The sequence below is a fragment of the Seriola lalandi genome, unplaced genomic scaffold (genome assembly GCF_002814215.2).
Source record: "Seriola lalandi dorsalis isolate HSWRI2012SDOR001 ecotype SW California unplaced genomic scaffold, Sedor1 jcf7180002054511, whole genome shotgun sequence".
In the NCBI taxonomy this organism is placed as follows: domain Eukaryota; kingdom Metazoa; phylum Chordata; class Actinopteri; order Carangiformes; family Carangidae; genus Seriola; species Seriola lalandi.
Genome location: NW_019525064.1, coordinates 481,657 through 499,809, shown reverse-complemented (window position 1 = coordinate 499,809; position 18,153 = coordinate 481,657). Strand labels below are relative to the sequence as shown.

The 18,153-nt window shown below is 41.8% G+C and overlaps 1 protein-coding gene across 1 annotated transcript in view; it reads right to left on the bottom strand.

Annotated features, from left to right (window-relative positions):
* Positions 1-18,153, bottom strand: part of gabrg3 (gamma-aminobutyric acid type A receptor subunit gamma3) — a 41,041-nt gene that overhangs the window by 18,367 nt on the left and 4,521 nt on the right. The window contains exons 3-4 of the mRNA XM_023413307.2: positions 9,671-9,738; positions 417-637 (exon numbers count right to left, since the gene is read on the bottom strand). Of these exons, the coding sequence (XP_023269075.1) occupies positions 417-637; positions 9,671-9,738 (289 nt within the window). The remainder of the gene's footprint in view (positions 1-416; positions 638-9,670; positions 9,739-18,153) is intronic.

The following is an 18,153-nucleotide window of genomic DNA, read 5'->3' as shown; positions in this document are numbered from 1 at the left end:
ATGTTAACTACACAAAAGTCATGGAAACAAAAACATTAATACACTCATGAGGTGGTTCTTCTTTTTCCATATTTAAGTCACATGACATGACTTTAGTAGCCACATGGCATCAAAAAACACGGCAGACTATTATCTCACAAAAATCTGTTATTGCGATTGATGCAATCGTCCCAATGCTTGAAATCCGTCGCCATGTTTAATTGGACTGTTATCATCAGATGAAAAAGTCACTTAATGGAAACACGGACCATCACAGTCGTGTTTTGTGGACTTCTCTAAAAAACTTGCTTCTATTTTGCGCAAAACTGCAACAGAAATGCGGCTACTGAAAGACTGGTGGAGCAGGTACAAGAACTGGTTTTAAAACGTATAGATAAGGGGGGTAAATGCACATCTGTTTTGATTTCTGGGTTTACCTCAGGGTGTAAAGTATCTTCCCATCATTCCATATCCGGAGCAGCTGGTTGGGCATCGTAATCCAGTGGGAATCGGCCTTCTTGGAGTTTCTGAAGATGGTGTCTGGTAGCCAAATAAGTCCGACCATATTGCTGTTCAAAGTCAGTATTTTCATTGTGCTGTTGTATCTGAGACGGCTGTCTGTCCATGTCTGGGCGAAGATGATGTCGATTTGATATTCCTGACAAGAGAAAGACCAGAAGACATGTGAGTGGACGTATGGTGCAGGATCGTTTGGTGCAATTTCATTTCTAATGGTGTCACTAATGCTGTTCTGAAAAGAGAGAACTACTACTCAAGAGCATTTGATTTTCTTTTGAAATGACAGCGAATATACCATCTCTCATTCATCACTCTCACCATCGAGAGCATTTATCATTTTACTTGCTGGCTGACCCGAGTGTCGAGCACAGACCTCACCTGGCGCCTCTCAGTGACCGGCTCCACTCACCACTGTGCTGCCAGCGAACTCTCCACGGCTGCAGAGCATGTGCCTTAAGCTCCCGTCGGCACCTCAGCACCAACTCCATTTTGTTGACAGAAATGATAAACGAACCAAAAATAATCTACTAGGTTTTAAAAAAAAATATGAGCAGGTTAATGTGCATGCTGAGTTGCATTGCAGCCATGGAGAATATGCAGACAGTCAGATTACTGACTGGACAGTAAATTTTAGACATTCGTCAATTAAATTTCCATTTTGAGATTATGTTACAATTTCATAATGACCAACAGTTGGACAATGACTCCATGTAAAATCAATGATCTTGTCCTGTCTTGTTTTTTTTTTTCTGCCTGCTGTATCTGACATTTACTGAATCGTCTGTAAACATGACTAGACTTGCAGTCCACAGCCGTGCTGGTGTTTCTGTGTGTCAGACCCAAATGCAGACAATCCAAGAGGGCATGAAAAAAAGGTGATTTATACAGAAAGGATTCCAGGCCTGGAAACCAAAGTCCAAATACAGAAATACAAGGTGAACCAAGGACACTCAAACTGAAGTAAAACAGAAAATCTGAACACAGGGAAACGAACAGGACGAGCTGACAAAGACAAGTAGGAGCAGAGACTAAAGAGACAGTAGGGAGGCAAAGGTGATCGAACACAGGTGAAACACATTAGGGCGGGGCAGACGATCACAAAGGAGGGAAACGACACAAAGTCAGGAATTAATACATAATAAAACAGGAAATGAAACAAAGGTCCAACCACAAGAGTCCAAAACGTGTTCAAACATAAATTGTCCATCACGCCAAACCATGACACTGAGGTTGTAGTTGTGCTGTTTACCATGTTCACCATCTTAGTTTAACGTGTTAGCGTGCTAATATTTGCTAATTTCCATGATGCTGCTCATTGAAAAGTCAGAGGATCATCGGCCATTAGGGTTAGCGATCAATTCAGTAGTTATTGAAGGATTTCAATCGACGACAAAGAGGTGGAGGGACTGACAAAGCCACGGGAAGCCAATCGGGATATTTCCTAAACTACCCCGTTAAATACACGTGATAATAAAATAAATAAATATTGTACAGTTTAACCACGTCAAATCCTTGCCTGACAGATTAGCTGCAAAACCAAAACTGGTTTCAAGATCCCACTTCGCCTGTTAAGCATAATTATCTCATTCATTCGGGTCAGAATGAGACGATCCAGTAGACTGCTGTTGTAGAGTTGACCTGCCAGTGTCTTTTTCTCCAGGTCTGAAACCAAACACATTTTCCTCTTTGTCCTATTCAGGCTGTTTTGCTTGTGTTGACTGCGACTCACCATATACAGGTGGTTTACCCTCGGATTGTGTTAGTTACTGGCACTCGTGGTGATTTTAGCACCTTGAGGTGTGAAAAACAATGAGAAGTCGATCGATGTTGGTCACACCATTTCCCATGAGTAAATGTACATTCTCCACATACGTCCGGGGGGTTTGTTGTCAGGCTCCTTGATGCAAACACATGCAGCCCTTCCTGCTGTTACATAGGAAGACAGTGCGTCATACAGTGTGTCGCCCTGTAGCCTGACACTTACAGTAGCTGCTTATATGAATTCATACCTAAAATGATGATCCTGTTGAGAAGAGTAGACTTTATAATAGATTATTAGTGAAAACAGGCTAATTGGGCATTTTCACACAGCAGTGAGTTACTCTGTAAAACATCTGCAGCTCTTTAATTTGTTTTTGACGTGTACCAGGGTTGTGATTAAAAGAACCTCTGACTGCTGCTTCACATTAATTGCACACTAGATGCAATTTAATGAGGGAAATAACTGCTCCATTAATTGTGTATAAGAACATATGTAGCTACTTATAGCTAGTTATATACGCCACTATGTAAACAACGCTTATTTTGCGTCAACAAATTAAAAAAATTACGCAAATAAGAATGACTAGCCCCCAGTTTCTAATCTAACTTTCCTGACAGCGGTGCTACTGTGCAAGCTCAGTGGGCCGCAGATGCAGCTGGGTTTCTTAGAGTCCTCTTTAGCAACAATACACATGAAGATGTAGAGTATAATGAAATTAATAATAGTCTGCCCTCCTCCCCCAACCCACATCTTTTCGTACCGCTGGCTGCCACCTCCTGAAATGCATTTGACCTTTTTACCCAGTCTCTGCACCAGTTTGAATAACTCACCAATTAGAATGAAGTCTATAATCAAGAGAACCACTGGGTGCTCATGACCTTTAATTGTGTGGAGCTCAGTGGATTTGAAAAAAAAAACTGAACATAATGTAGGATTTAATGACCAGTGGAGGAGAAGTGCTGCAAATCAAATAAATAGAGCTGCAGCAATCACATTTGGAAATAGTGAGCTGCAGATGCAGGGTGAGAGGGAAAATCACAAATAACAAACACACCTAAATTTCTAGCTTTGTGATCTCTTGTTAATTTCATAACATAATGATTTTAACTATTCTGAAAGAGTATCGACCTCTCTCCCCCTCCCCCGCTGCTTCCAGCTGCTCTGAGCCACTCCAGCAGACATCGCTGTGAAGAAAATGGGTCTTTCACCTGAAATGCCTCAGAGGAGCTGCTATATTAAGGCTGCTGATCCAGAGGTACGGTATGCACTCTCAGCCAAATCAAAGATACTGCTGTTCGGTAGAAATGGACCCCACGTGATATAACTGGAGTGTAGAAAATTTTTTCCTCTGAGACTTGCACATCTGACAGCTGCTGCATGGAAATACCACCTGTATTGTCAAAGTGAGGCTTGTTTTAGTGGTAGAAGACTGAGACTTACAACTATACAAGCATGTCTCCAAAATGTTGTGTATTTTCGGTCTGGAGTTGTTTCTTCGTGGTTTGGGCCTGGCCCCTTAGCTCCATTTAAAGTTCCTCTCCAGACATGTTTTAAACTCTGTAAAAACCCTCTGCAGTGCTTCATATTTTGTTTAACATGGTTTTCCAACATAAAAAGTGAAAAAAAAAGGAGAAAGAAAACAGGGGCTGGAAGCACAGCTACTCTTACTTCCTCACTGATAAATCTGGATCAGGACTTGTGCCCCGCCCACCACCTGCTGGCTCCAGGTGGACAGGTGAAAGAGCAGAGAGTAGGAAGATGGCGAGAAGAGGAAACATCAGAGAGACTCAGCCACATGTTTGAGCCTCAGTCAGACCCAGACTGTTGTGACTGTTGAGACCAGAACCAGAGACTAGCAGACGGATAGGAGCGGTTAGCGCAGTTAGCATCTTTTCAGAACGGTTAGCTAGTTAGCATCTTTTTGTAAAGGTTAGTGTAGTTAGTAGAGCAGTGACTGCTTTGTTGTGACATCACAAAGTTCCAGAAGTCCTGACGGCTGGTTTTAAGGCTCAGTTTCTGAATACAGGCTGTGTGCATTTCTCTCTGGACTGAGGCTTTGATACTTTCACAGTATTAATATAGAAGCTAGACCTGATCTATAATCACACTACACATGGACACAGACCTTTACACTGGATGGGGCCTTTAAACATATGAAGCGAGCACCATGTTATACTGACTCCGTTCCAGATCTGAATTAGTAGTTATCAGCTTTGTTGCAAACGTCAACAGGATTGTGAATGAGGCTTTCTTTCTTTGCAACCAGAACCTGGACGTTCTTGTTTCTCTTGGGCTGAAATTTCCAGTTACATTTCACAGCAGGTTTTTCTCATTTTGCCGTCAACACAAAACTTCTTCCGCCACCCTCTGTGATCCAGTGTGTGTTTACTCTCTATAGATACAGACATGAGACGAAATGAAATATTTAATTCCGTCATTAATCATTCTGTCTGGCCTAAAAGATGCTTAGATAGGTCGAGCTGAACAGATTCACTTTTGGAAAATGGAAAAAAAAAAATTCCCCGTCAATTTTTAAATCATGTAGACAAATGGGAATACCACTCATTATTGAGAATCTGCACATGGCTTAATGTCGACTCTGGAATTATTCTGACACAGTTTACCCAATGTTTAAAACGACTAGAATACAAATCAGGTGCTGAGACCGGGCTGACTAATGGCTTGGTGTGGAATAAACTGTCAGAAGCCCCCTCACCATGATGACACCGCTGCTCTGTGACGCCCGGGTTGGTGCAGCTAGTCATTTCTGTGAGGCATATTCCAATGACCTTCCTGCCCCTTCTTGCAAATAAGACATTAATGATCATTTTGAGATGCAAAGAATTTTATGGATGAACCTCGGTCCACACTGTGTTGTCTGATCTGTGTAGGATGGATCAACAGATTTGCTACATGCAGAGTGCAAGTACTCAGGCAAAACAACATCCCATTACTAATGTTCCCTCTTATAACGTCCCACTGCATGGAGTTCTGTGTCTATAAAAAGGTAGAGTAACTACATCCCAGTGCTTTATACCGGGTTGATGAACAAGACAGTGGTTACCTTTCAACTTCAAATCTATATTTTTCTTGTATCTTGTATGCACAATCTTTTCACTGGATTCTCTGGTCGCATTTATGTCTGAGATGACGGTGAGTTCAAGGACTTAAATAAACTCTCATGGCTGTCCACAGCGCCACCCTGGCTACAATTGAAAATGGCTCCAACAATTTGATAACTACAGAATCAAACTGTTCTTTTCTGTGAATTGTTCTTTTCCTGCAATCACTTCAGTATCTGCCTCGTTATACGATCCTCATGCTGATGACTTCATTACCCAAATCTTCCAGCCAGAACCACCACTCTGACTGATGAAGTGGATGAACTGCCTTGTTCTGCCTGTAACTGATGCATCCAGTAGCTCAGTTGAACCAGCTGACCAAACGTATTGAAGGAAGGTTTTTATGATAGGAATAAAAAAAAAAAATAAATAAAATGATCACGGCCATTTGAAATCACAGCAAGTGAGAGCAAACAATGACAGTGGGCTGCACATTGCAGGGACACTAAAAATGAGGAGCTAAAGAAAAGCACAGTACCGAGGCATTAGCCCCCGCCAGCAGTTCACTTATGCAGTGGGAAATGAACCTGCATGGATCCTGCATTTCTCTGGGCATCCAGTGTCTGAGAGTACGGACCCCACCGGCTCTGGCTCTGGCAGGAAATCACAGCTTAACCGAGGTTGCCTTGGACACCGTGTGACCCACAAGTATAAAAAATAGCTTCTTTATAATTACTAAGATGTTGCCCCATAATGTTAACTGCTTATTAAAACATAGCTCTGCTTATTGTTTCTTCTGAATGGGCCGATCACGGTGAGCTTCACCGTCACTACGCCGACTGGAGAGAGAAGCAAAGACGGACTGGAAGAATACACAAAGACAATATTAAACAAATACTGAACTTGTCGACGTTAGCCGAGTTAGCTGGATTTTTATAGTATCTAACCGAAAACCGTGCATCACACACTGTTGGCTGCCCTGTATTCAGATATGAACTTCTCACATCCCATCCCACGTGCGTACTCCTACACTCACACTTGCTATCATGAGCGCACTGTAAGTTCTTAGATGGTGCGTTCAAAACCGTCAAGAAAATTGAGTGTAAAATGGTGGAAATTTCTCACCTCAGTTGTAGATGTGAGTAGTAATGAAGTAACTGCAGTAAGGAGAGTAAAATTACTTTCTTTCTAAGATTACTTTATCTGCTTCTCTGTTGATTCCTTGAGGATATGTGATCACTTGATCTAACTTACACGACCACGAGAGGGAGAAAACTCACTTTACTTACTTACTTTATTGACAGCAAATGTTAACGAGCTCTGTGAGTGAGGAGCTCAGACATCTGGCACATCTGGCCGATGTTCAGGCAACTTATCACGATGCCTTTTAGACAACTCCTGATGCAGATAGTCTCAGCTCATCCAACTGAAGACTGTGGTAAAGACCCAGAACATGCTGGACAGATTACATAGAAGGAAAGATCAATTGCTGGGACGGCTAGCTCACTTCCTGTTTTAGTCAATCAGGCCAAACACCAGTAGAAAATATCAGTGATTCAAGTACGAATGAAGCAGCAGCCACTCCCCTCAAACCATTCACGCATTGTACGTAGGCAGTCCCAACTTTATGTCCTGCTGGTACAATACTTCAGCTGTCTAATGAACATTAATAAATTCTTTTCTTTCGGATTTTCAAATTAAAATTTTTCCATGTGTGGAGAATGTCTTTTTATTTTTTCTTTCATTGTACTTTTTGATGTGAAAATGGCCTCATTTCCTCTAAAGAGAGGGAAATTAATTACCGTCTGTCTCTGAGAGAAGCCATGACACCCTGAATTATAGCTACACTGCATTGTAATTAGAAACAATACAAGTTTGACAACTGATATGACTGTATATGAATTCTTCTTTGACAATAGGGTTTAAAATTAGCTTGTCACACAGAAAAGAGAGGGTGCTATAGTAGCACTGAAAATGCAGGAAAAATGCAGTAACAACAGGCTCTCGTGTATGATGAATATTTCAGAAATGCCATCATAAAGTCTGAGGCGTTGCTTCGCTGCAGCGTCCCACACGAGGTTAGTGACAGGACTGAAAACACACAGGGACGTTGCTGTTTTATCTATAACACGAGGAAGCAAGTCAGATGTTTCTCTCCTGTGATTAGAGACGTGTTTGACTCGAGGTGGCGTCGTAAATGTAAGGGTGGGCAAACTACGATTAAATAGTCCAGAATAACAGAGAACACCTGTGTGTTTTAGCACGGCACCTTTGAGTTGATACAAACATACGTTAACCAGACGTCCCAGTTTGTCTGGGATTTTCCCAGTTTGAAGTCCTGACAAATATCACAAGTAAATCACTAACATGTCCTGGTTTTCAACACAGTTAAAATCATAATTATAATATTAAGCAGCGTTGACACCGTGCTCACGGGTCAGGATGATGAAAAGGTCGAGGTAATCAAATGATGATTGTCACTCAAGGGATACTTCCTGTTTTCAGTAGGTGGCGCTGTGACTCTGACTTCATATCAGCATGCAGATGTCCTCAGTGTGAGACTGTCGTGCAACGTGTGAAATTTGGGGCAGATTGAAGAATGTGTATTTTGAGTTACAGCAACTTCCTGTTTCATGGCAAAAGTATGAAATTTAGCCGAAGTCACAGTTTTCACATTCAGGCGACATCGAAGTCTCAAGCGTATTCTGAACCAATTATGAGGTGGGCGTGGTCAACCTGCTCATGGTACAATATGTCTGATGGTCCTCTGGAGACATTACCGTGTGCAGACAATTATTATGAGACCAGAAGTACGAAGTACGCTGTCCAAGAAAACCTCTCTCTCTCTCTCTCTCTCTTTCTCATACACTCAACTGCAGGTATCATAAAATCTCCCGCCTCTCACTCGCCTCTCCAATCTCTGTGCTTTCCCTTCCATGTCTATATCCACCGCGGCCTCCCTTATCCCTCTCTGATCGCCCTCTCCCCTTCCTTCCCTCCCCTCAGCCACTTGGTTAAAGCCCGTCTTGCTACAGGCTCATAAAGTTTTTTGAGCTGTCATTTTTTTTTTTTTTAAAAGGAGGATGAAATCACACCTCTGGGAGACAACCTTTTGCCCGCCAGCGCTAGTAAGTAAGGTAACTTTGTTTATAAAGCACCTGCTCAAACCTGAGATACAAGGTGCTGCACGGTGCAAACACTGTTACTCACATGTGGCACGTGAGCGAGAAATGGAAAATAAATATGAGACTCAATTTGAGTCGAACTAACCAACTGAGGGAAACACACGAACACATGACGCTAAAATATTCTAATAAGAAATCAGACATTGATCAACTGCCTCCTAGACCAACACTATTCCCTTTTTCACACACTGAGCAAATTTACTGAAAGAAGTCTGACTACAAAAGTAGATTTTTTTGTTATTAAATTAATATCTTCAGATTACTAAGATACTCAGTGTTTATATTAACATTACACTGTATGTTACATGAACATTCCCATCATGCAATTGGTTCTGATTGAATCCCAAAGTCATTTAGTGAGTGATGCTCTTCTGTGCTGCGTCTCAGGTCGGACACTTCAGTCAGTACACTCACATGTAGTACACTGTGTACACTGTGTGTGTGTGTGTGTGTGTGTGTGTGTGTGTGTGTGTGTGTGTGTGTGGTGTTCTCCCAAATCAAACACTGCTGTTGTGTTCTCACCGGCTCTCGCCCATCGCAACATGTGGACACATCTGTCGCCGGCCTGTCGGCTGCTTTGCTCGCTTGCCGTGAAAACGAACGTCCTGATGCTGTCTTGTGCGGACATGGAAAGTAAGCCGCCATCGCTGCAGTTGACGTGTCCTTCTTCCCAAGTCGCCATTCTCACAAGTTTGAAAATAAGCCGCTACGAAGCCAAGATGGCGACCGTTGAAGGTGAGAAGTGCCCAGCGTTTCACACTCCACAAAACCATCCAGGTACTTAGAGCGCTCTGCACGTTGCTGTACTTGTGAACACACTGATGCACTCGAAGCAGCAAGTGTGAGAGGTGGAGGGCCGTGGACTGAGAGGTGGACGTCCTGTGGACTGAGAGGTGGACGTCCTGTGGACTGAGAGGTGGAGGTCCTGTGGACTGAGAGGTGGAGGTCCTGTGGACTGAGAGGTGGAGGACCGTGGACTGAGAGGTGGAGGTCCTGTGGACTGAGAGGTGGAGGTCCTGTGGACTGAGAGGTGGAGGTCCTGTGGACGTCTCTCACCGCGCCGCAGCTCTGCTCCCACGATGGTCGCTCACGCTGAACTTACAGGAACACGAAATACTGTGTAAATACAATTGAACATATCAGAAGTGAACGGAGGGACTCACCATGTTTATGGACGACACTGGGCCGATGCTGTTCACAAATATGTCGACGTCTATGACGGTTGGTTTGACTGTGGGGGAAAAAAAGAGAAAAAATAATTACAGATCAAGACGTTTCATACCTGCTGCTTGTTAAAATCAAAGAGACAAAGTGAAGCTGGATCGATGGCACTTTATTGTACAGAGCCCTTTGAGGAGCGAGGAGCTGCTGAGGGAAGCAGTCCTCGGGGAGTTGTAGTTTTTAATCTTGATCACACATTAGTCTTCATCACACAAACAGCGGTCGTGAAAGCGTCCTCTCGAATGCAGCAGCAGCAATTCTGCATCAACGCTTTCACTAACGCGCTGAGCACCGGGCCACAGGAAACACCACAACACGACACGCTGTTACAACTTAATGTCAGATGAAAAGATGTTGCTGACGAGTGTCAGAGGAAGCTCGGAGCAGTCCGCTGGCTCCTAATCCCTCCTCTCCCTGCTGCTTTTCTTATCCAGCCAGCCAATCACGAACTGAGCTCCACCTGGGACGCTACATGAATGCAATTAACTGATAAACCGGCAGCGCCTCTATCCCTGATTGGACCAAGATGAAGCGCTGTGGTGGTAACACAGCGCTTCCTCCAGATCCAGTCTTTTCTGCATAATCTGAAGGCAGGAGATAATTCTCTACGTTAAAAACACTGAGGCCTTTAGTTTTAGTTTCTCAGCTGCAGCATCAGTTCAGCTAGTGAGGAGCTAACAGGCTAAAAAATGATGAGCTGTAGTGTGTTGTCTAGTTTTCCTGCCATACGATATTAATCCAATGGTATCAAGAAATTTAATGAGAACTTAATATAAATATTATTTCACCACTGATCCATCAGGTTTCACTCAGACAGGAAGTGGGACTGGTGTCGTCCCGATGTTGAACATCTTTAACAACTTAAAAGGAATAAATAAGGAATTTGAAATTTTCACATTGTCACTTTGTTATTTGATGCATTGTTGTTGTAAAGATATTGATTAATGCCAATTTAATAATCTATAAATATCAAGTCGTACCTGCCCTCATTAATAAATTATTACTATTACTATTACAAGTTAAACAGCTGGAACTCCTGAGGCAAACATCTGGCTGCTCAGCTGCTGAATGCTGCACTGTGTTGACCGGCTGGTCGCTGTGGGCCACATCTTAAACATCACGTGTAGTCATTCTTTAAAATGTAATTAATATAATAATATCAATTAGTGCAGCTTAAAGACTAAACAGGGATCTAATGTATTTTAGGGGGTTTAATGTCATGAAATCAGCTCAGTGTGTGAATCCTCATCTCCTGTTTGTGGGAGATGTATATATATATATAAAGTTACTGACTGAGGAGAGAGGTCTGCATCACCACATCAACACATACAGGTTGTTGAGTGTAATTCTTTCTCCCAGTTCCGACAGCTTCTCTCGTGCTGGGACACCTCTGGCTTCCCCCAACTCTCTCTCTCTCTCTCTAAAGCTTGAATTTTGAATCCGGCTACGAGACAGGTGTGACATACTGCTGCCATGAGCGTTCACATTAGCATAGCAAAGAGCTCCTCCATCATTTTACATTACCTGTCTTTGGAGTGTTTTGCGTCTCAGCCAATTAAATCCACAGCGAGAATTTTTTTTCCCACCTGACAGTGTCTATTCTGGCGTTCAGTTCACGTGCTGACAGATGGCACACCGGAGAACACTTGTGCAGAGTCCCCGCTGAGGCAGCTTTTCAAAAGCCCCATATTCATAACCACACAACACCTGGTGAGCAGAATGAATAGATCTACTGTCGAAGCCACTGGGAATAAAACAAAGAAAAACAGCTTCAGAGATCTGACAAAATCATTCCACGACGTTTTATGATAACTCATTTGTACATCTCTGTAAATCCTGCCCTGATCAGTGGCCGTTTCATACCACATCACCACCGGATGGAAAAGGGCTGCAAACACTTCAACCACACTGCTACGAGTGAGTTAACAACTCATGTGTGTGTAAGCTGTCAAGTAGCAACGTTAGCTCCTGCAGCAAGATCTTCGTTGACCTGAAGAGCAGCCACCATGACAAGAAATTAATTGGAGACAATCAACCCTGCTGGTTGGCCCTCAACACACCGCCGCTCTGCTTCCCACGCCTCTCCTCTTCTGACCTGGGGGGGGGTTCATATGCAGACAGCCTGCTGGTGCAAGCCGTGCCATAATTAATGGAGATCAATAATGGCCACAGGAATCTCAAAAGGTTTTCATCAGGTCACTCCCCAAAATTTCTCTGCTTATAATAAGGTCGTACATTGTCAGAGTTTCATTATGTAAAAGAAACAGACAAAGAGAAGATACAATATTTTTGTTCCCATCGGAAAGATAAACCGCTTCATTACACTGTTTCCAAAAGAGAATATCACCAGCACTGAGGAGGTTTCATCTAATTTAGATCACAAAGTAATCCACACGCTTCACTATGCAGAGATACACTGCAGCGTAACCCTGTTTCCTATGAATCGGGCTGGTTTGCACCTAATTGTACCAGTATTTATATTCAGCAGGAGGTAACGTGATGTTCTCACAGCGGAGGTCGTGCAGAGGATGGGCGCGGACGGATTTTGATGAAATTCATGCACAGATTACGTTTAAATTGACTCTCGTTACATGTATGATCTTCACATTGTGTCTTTTTGGATTGATACCCACTCAGAAATTATGAATAACGTCCTGTCCGGCTGTACAGTTATACATAGACGACTAGGAGGAACATCTATAGATTCAGCAGGATATCCAGGTTTAAATCTGCCGAGCGGTGATGAGGCTCCTGGTCAGTGACAGTCATAGAAGCACAGTGCAAGAGACTCAGGTGAAGTGGAGCATAACTCAGAGTGCTTATTCTCTTTTCAGCTTTATTTGCCTCATATATTTTTAAAGGCTGTGCCAATAACAATGGCACCTCATGAAAAATACTGCGGAGAGAGGAAAGTCTGGAGCAGCTTTTCTCCACGTAATTATCCGTCGGATATTAGTAATTATTATCTTGTTCGCATAAAAAAAAGAGCATCACATTAGAATAAAAATGCTATCTAACAAGACGTGCAATTTTCAGGCATCTTCCATGCATTATGTACGATTTACTCTATTTATGTCACTTCTAAGTGTTTTGTCAGTCTGTGTTGTTTTGGTAAAATCTTGTCTCCTCGGGGGTTTTAATTATAATTTTAGCAGCTAACGTTAGCACCTAACCTGTAAGTGAGACTTTTTTCTTCTGCTGCAATGCATGATGGTCTAGCTTGATCGATGTAGAGTGCTGCTTCTGTTCACTACATTTTGGTCTGCCTTGCAACAATTTTGTAGAGATAAAATTTACAGTTGATTCAGTATATAGCAGGAGAGTGGATGCTCACAGAGCTGCAAACATTAGCATGATAACTTGCACTTCTACCTACAGTAGTAACAAAACATTTCCGCTGAAACCAGTGAGAATATCATTAGCTAACTGAATTATTTGTGGGTTTGACTCGTTAGGTTACAAAAGGTACCCGCTGTCAGGCAGCCGGAAGGAGGAAGAAATATGAAGACCGCTGCGAATCAAGACGCTGGACAGTCTGCAAAGACTTCTGATGACATTATTCATAACTTAACTTCTATAAGAAACCCTGTTGATTTTTGAAGTGTGGTCACTTCTGAACTTAAGGAATATAATGGAAATATAAGGCTTCACCTCCTGCTGGTTTACGACGCCGGTAAATCTGAATGAATTAAACTTTAGTGCACATAGTTACTGGAAAACGAATTCAGATAAAATGATGGACAATTTATCTGAGCTAACGAGGTACAGCATGTCAACACTGACAAACGTTTAAGCATTTATATCTTCGCTTTGCTGCTTCTTACTAACGTGATCAGGTCGCGGTAACATGGTTAACATCACCAATCCACAATAACAATGCTGACTGAGTGTGAAGCGTGAACTACAGAAATAACCGTCGTGAAAATGAAGCGTCTCTAAACTGTGCGTGGTTTCTAAAGCGGTGATGTGCGGGCTCACATTATAATGTTTGGAGCAGTGGAGAACCGTGGAACAATAAAGCATGGTGGAACATGGTGTCTTTTCGGCATGGCTACAAAACTAAAGAAAAACTCTTCATTATAAGTAGTTATGTGGGGGGGCTTGCCAAGCTTGCAGCGGGGCGTCCAGGTGGCAGGTGGGCAGCACCAATAGAAGTATTGACATCAATAGGACCAGGAAGTAATGATTGGACTCCCAACAAGGCGTTTCATACAAAGGAGAAAATTATCAGAGTTGCTACCTTTGTTGTAAACTGTGATCCTTGTTACTCTGGAGACCATTTACATGCACAAAAACCTACATAAGAAACTATAAAAAAGGAAAAACTCAGAAAAGCATAATAGGTCCCCTTTAATCCGCATCAAATGACTTTGCAAACTGCATGTGCGCCATGTGGACGGGCTTAGAGAAAAAACAAATGTCAAAGCTTTGTCAAAGAATCAGTATTCACCAAACCAACTCGTCAACAGCGCGCTCATGTTGTTCTGCCACGGTAACAAAGGGACAGACTGCGCACATTTTGCGTTCGCAGTGTCACAGGAAGCTGCTGCCTGTGTCGCTCTTTGAAAACAGGCCCTAAGGTGTGTGGGCTGTGAAAGACTAAACAGGTATTTCAGTTGTTAATTATGTCCCTTTGAAGATTCGCACCTTTGGCAATGAAGCTGCATCACATTACTTTCTTCATTATACAATGCTAATTGTGTTGGAGGCTATAATTCTCCACCTGCCTACAGTGCCACTTAGCAGCAGTTAGGCTGTGACTAGTCATTCGGTAAATGGGGACAGCTCATTAAGTTTGGGGAAATAGATGAACTTAGAAATTAATTAGCAGTTGTGTGCGGGTTATTTATCAGTGCAGCCATTGGTGAATCACTCTGAATGGTCATCCTCTAAGTACACTGCACTGTTCATGATGCTATCTCCTCAGATACCAATACAACAAAAGTATGTGGTCTGAAAATGGGCGTTTTTTAAATAACAACAGAATAACAGAGGATGAACTCTCCCCAGGGGACGGTACGATCCGGCGAACGAGCACTCGGAGACACGTATAAAATCATCCAGTGAGGGGGAGAGGGGAGCCATAACCTCTTGTGAGATTTATTTGTCATTAGGGTGGGCAGAGGATGATGAACAGGTCCAGGGAGACATTAGCTAATCTCTCTCCAGGTTTGCTCTGGAGTCTGGCCCCGTCTGCTGAACGGAGGTACATTAGCTGCCGGTTGAAGAGCGAGGGACAGACTGCAGACTCGTCTCTGGGTTTGACATTCTGACGGTGATATTCATGGAAACACGTGACCATGGCTGGATATTTGCCTTTTTATGTTGAAATAGAATTAGAAATGGCCTTGTCAGACCGCATTAGCCTGTCGTTGTTTTACAAAGAGTTTGAGCAACAGAAAGAAAAGAAAAAAGAAAAGAAAGAAACAATGATCTGAAAGTATTCAACTTTACACGTCGTTTGAATCCTGTACTGTAATTCCACACTATGTCCCACCTCTCTTTGTCTTTTCTGACCTCCGTCTATGTGAACAGCAGCAGATGCAGTGTCCAGGGTAACGCTCCCTGTTCACAAAGCTCTGAAATATTTAATGAGTTGATTGAACTTCCACTGATGGGAAGAGTCAAACTGATTGATTCATTTGACCTCTGACGGCTTGTGTGTTTTCCTGAGTGGGCTGTGGATCTTCTCATCACATCCGCTCCTGAATGGCTCCTCAGTCTGAACAATAATCCATCTTTGATTTTCATTAATCCCCGTTACCGATCAATAAAAGGTACGAGGCAGGGAGTAGGTGTTGCCTATGTGGGATAGTAGTGATGGCTAGTCAGTGCTGGAATAAAGAGGATTAACGTTACTGTTTTAATATTAAACAGAGCTGGGCAAATAAATAATAAAAGAAAGAAATAAAGAAAAAAAATATTAAACATTTTAATCAATATCACAATACTGATACATTAATATATAAATTGTGATGATGCAACATTGCAAAATCACAAGTAAAATGATCAGATTAATTCATAGCACTGCTTTTTACTCCTCAGGTGACCTGAAATGTATAATAATGATATAATAATAATAACTTTTTGCAAAGTAAGTTTTAAAATTTGCTCCAGATTTATCAAGATTTATCAATATCAAACAAACCACTGAAAGTGTATATGATCATTTTGAAGTTGTCACTGTGGATAAACCTGCCTTCAAATCAGGAAGCTAATTCAATTTGCTGAGTAAAAATCTTTAGTTACCCAGTCGAACTGTTTGAGACAAAATCTAAGTTTCATAATTTTGATGTAGTAATTTAAATATTTACTAAATAAAAATGACTATCTCATATTGTTAGTTTGACTTAGTAACTCAAAATGTCGACTTGGTACCAAATCATCCGTCTTATAATCTCATAATTCTGACTTCCTGTCTCATATTTAATTATCTCAATTATGACTTAATTCAAAGCTTTGATTTATTACATCAATATTTCAACTATAATTATTATCATATAATAAAAGTTATTATTAAATAACATGATTATATCATAATAGGTATAATATTTTAAATTATTATAACATATTCTATCTTAATTATTAATAATATTATATCAATGTGTTTTCTTTTCTTGGCAGAAAACGTGTAAAACAATGTGTAAGAATAAAATGCAGTAACGTTAAAAAACCTAAACTTTCAAGAGCAAAGTGGTTTCATCACCGTCTCAAACGTGTTTCCTTGTTTCTCGTCCTGATTCCCGGTTTAACTGCTGCACATCTGCGTCTACTCATTAATCACATCAGCAGAAACTCCGTGAGCTTTACGTCTACACACGATGACTGATGGCGTAAAGACTAACTTCTCCTGTCACTGTCCAGGTTCGTCAGTAGAGGAAATGCCACGGACACTGAAATATTCAAAAAGCAGAACAGATCGCCGCCCTCCGGCCGACCACCGCAGACGATCATCTGTCACCCAGTGAGAAGCAGCACACCAGTTTAAATGAGTGTGTGGGAGAATAACTGCACTATGGCTGAAACTGAGACTGGAGCTCAATCTGTTGGGGTTGGTACTCAGAGGGTTTATTTACTACTTTACTTTGTACATGTGTCATATTTTCTGAAAACAAAACAGGTACATTAGCTTGTTGTGTTGAGTGTTTTAGAACCGGTTGTGCACAGTCATGCCACATGTGTTTGGATGAATGTCCATCACTATTTGCACAGCAGCACAACTACTGATGTTTTCTGTCAAAAACAAATCAGGAATTTATTTATTAAAGAAAAGAAATCCAACATTCCAGTAACCTGCAAACTCTATGTAGAGAGATGGAGCTGCAGTAGCAGCGACGCAGCAGCGACGCAGCAGCGACGCAGCAGAAACGCAGGTCAGCGACATTAGCCGCTACGCACACGCAACGCAACACAACGCAGTGTGTTCCCTCACTCCTCTCAGCTGACTGTGACAGACAGCTGATTGTCTGCAACATGTTGCTTTGTTTGTTGTTTCTCTGACACACAGCTCTGATTGATTAGAGTGAACTTAAACACACACTGTGTTAACCAGATCAATCAATCACTGTTTTCCTCTGAGCTCTTTCTGACAGATCCTGACAGCGTCTTTTGTAGATAACGCAGTTACTCTGTGACGCTCCAAACAAAAGTCTAAACTAAAGGTGTCGGTTGAAACAACATGTTCCTTTTGTACTTTCTTTTCTACTTTTGTAATTTTCTGTGTTTTCTTTTTTAGTCTTCAGCTTTGAAAGCCTGATGGTGTCAGCTTTAAACTGTTTGTGTCTTGACATTATTGCAAAATAGAGGAAAAACGACACAGCCGGCAATTATAAAAGTCTATTAGAGAGCTACGCTTTAGTCATGGAACAGTGAGATAACGTTCCTCTTTAAAGTTATAATGTGTACGATTCTCATTCAATCAAACACCATTTGTGATAGAGGCACATACGAGATATATATTCAGCTCAGACTGTCTCCAAACATCTTTACATTCAAGCCGCGTGTTGGAAGTTCCCCCTTGTTGCTTTAACCCGGGACATTACAAGCTTTAAAAAGTCACATTCATTAATGTTTAATAAGACAAGGTCAAATGACTTTAGCGCACCATCTGCCATCAATGGGCCAGCATCACAACAAATGACTTTCTAATTTACTTATCTGTAGTTTGTGGTCAGGGGAATTTAAAAATAAATAAATAAATTTAAAAAAGGCTAATTGCCCAAATCCTATTAATAGTTGCTTCTTTAAAATTATCCATACAAGTAGATATTTCTTAGAGGGAAACAGACCTGTGATACACTATAGAATAATCATTTTCCGTGTGACTGGCTGCGTGTGTGAGTTGTAGGCCAATCGGAGGGAGGACATTTTGGGAAAGTGAGGCTTTCCATCCTGTCCCACTGGTGAGTGACTCTGAGGCTGGAAA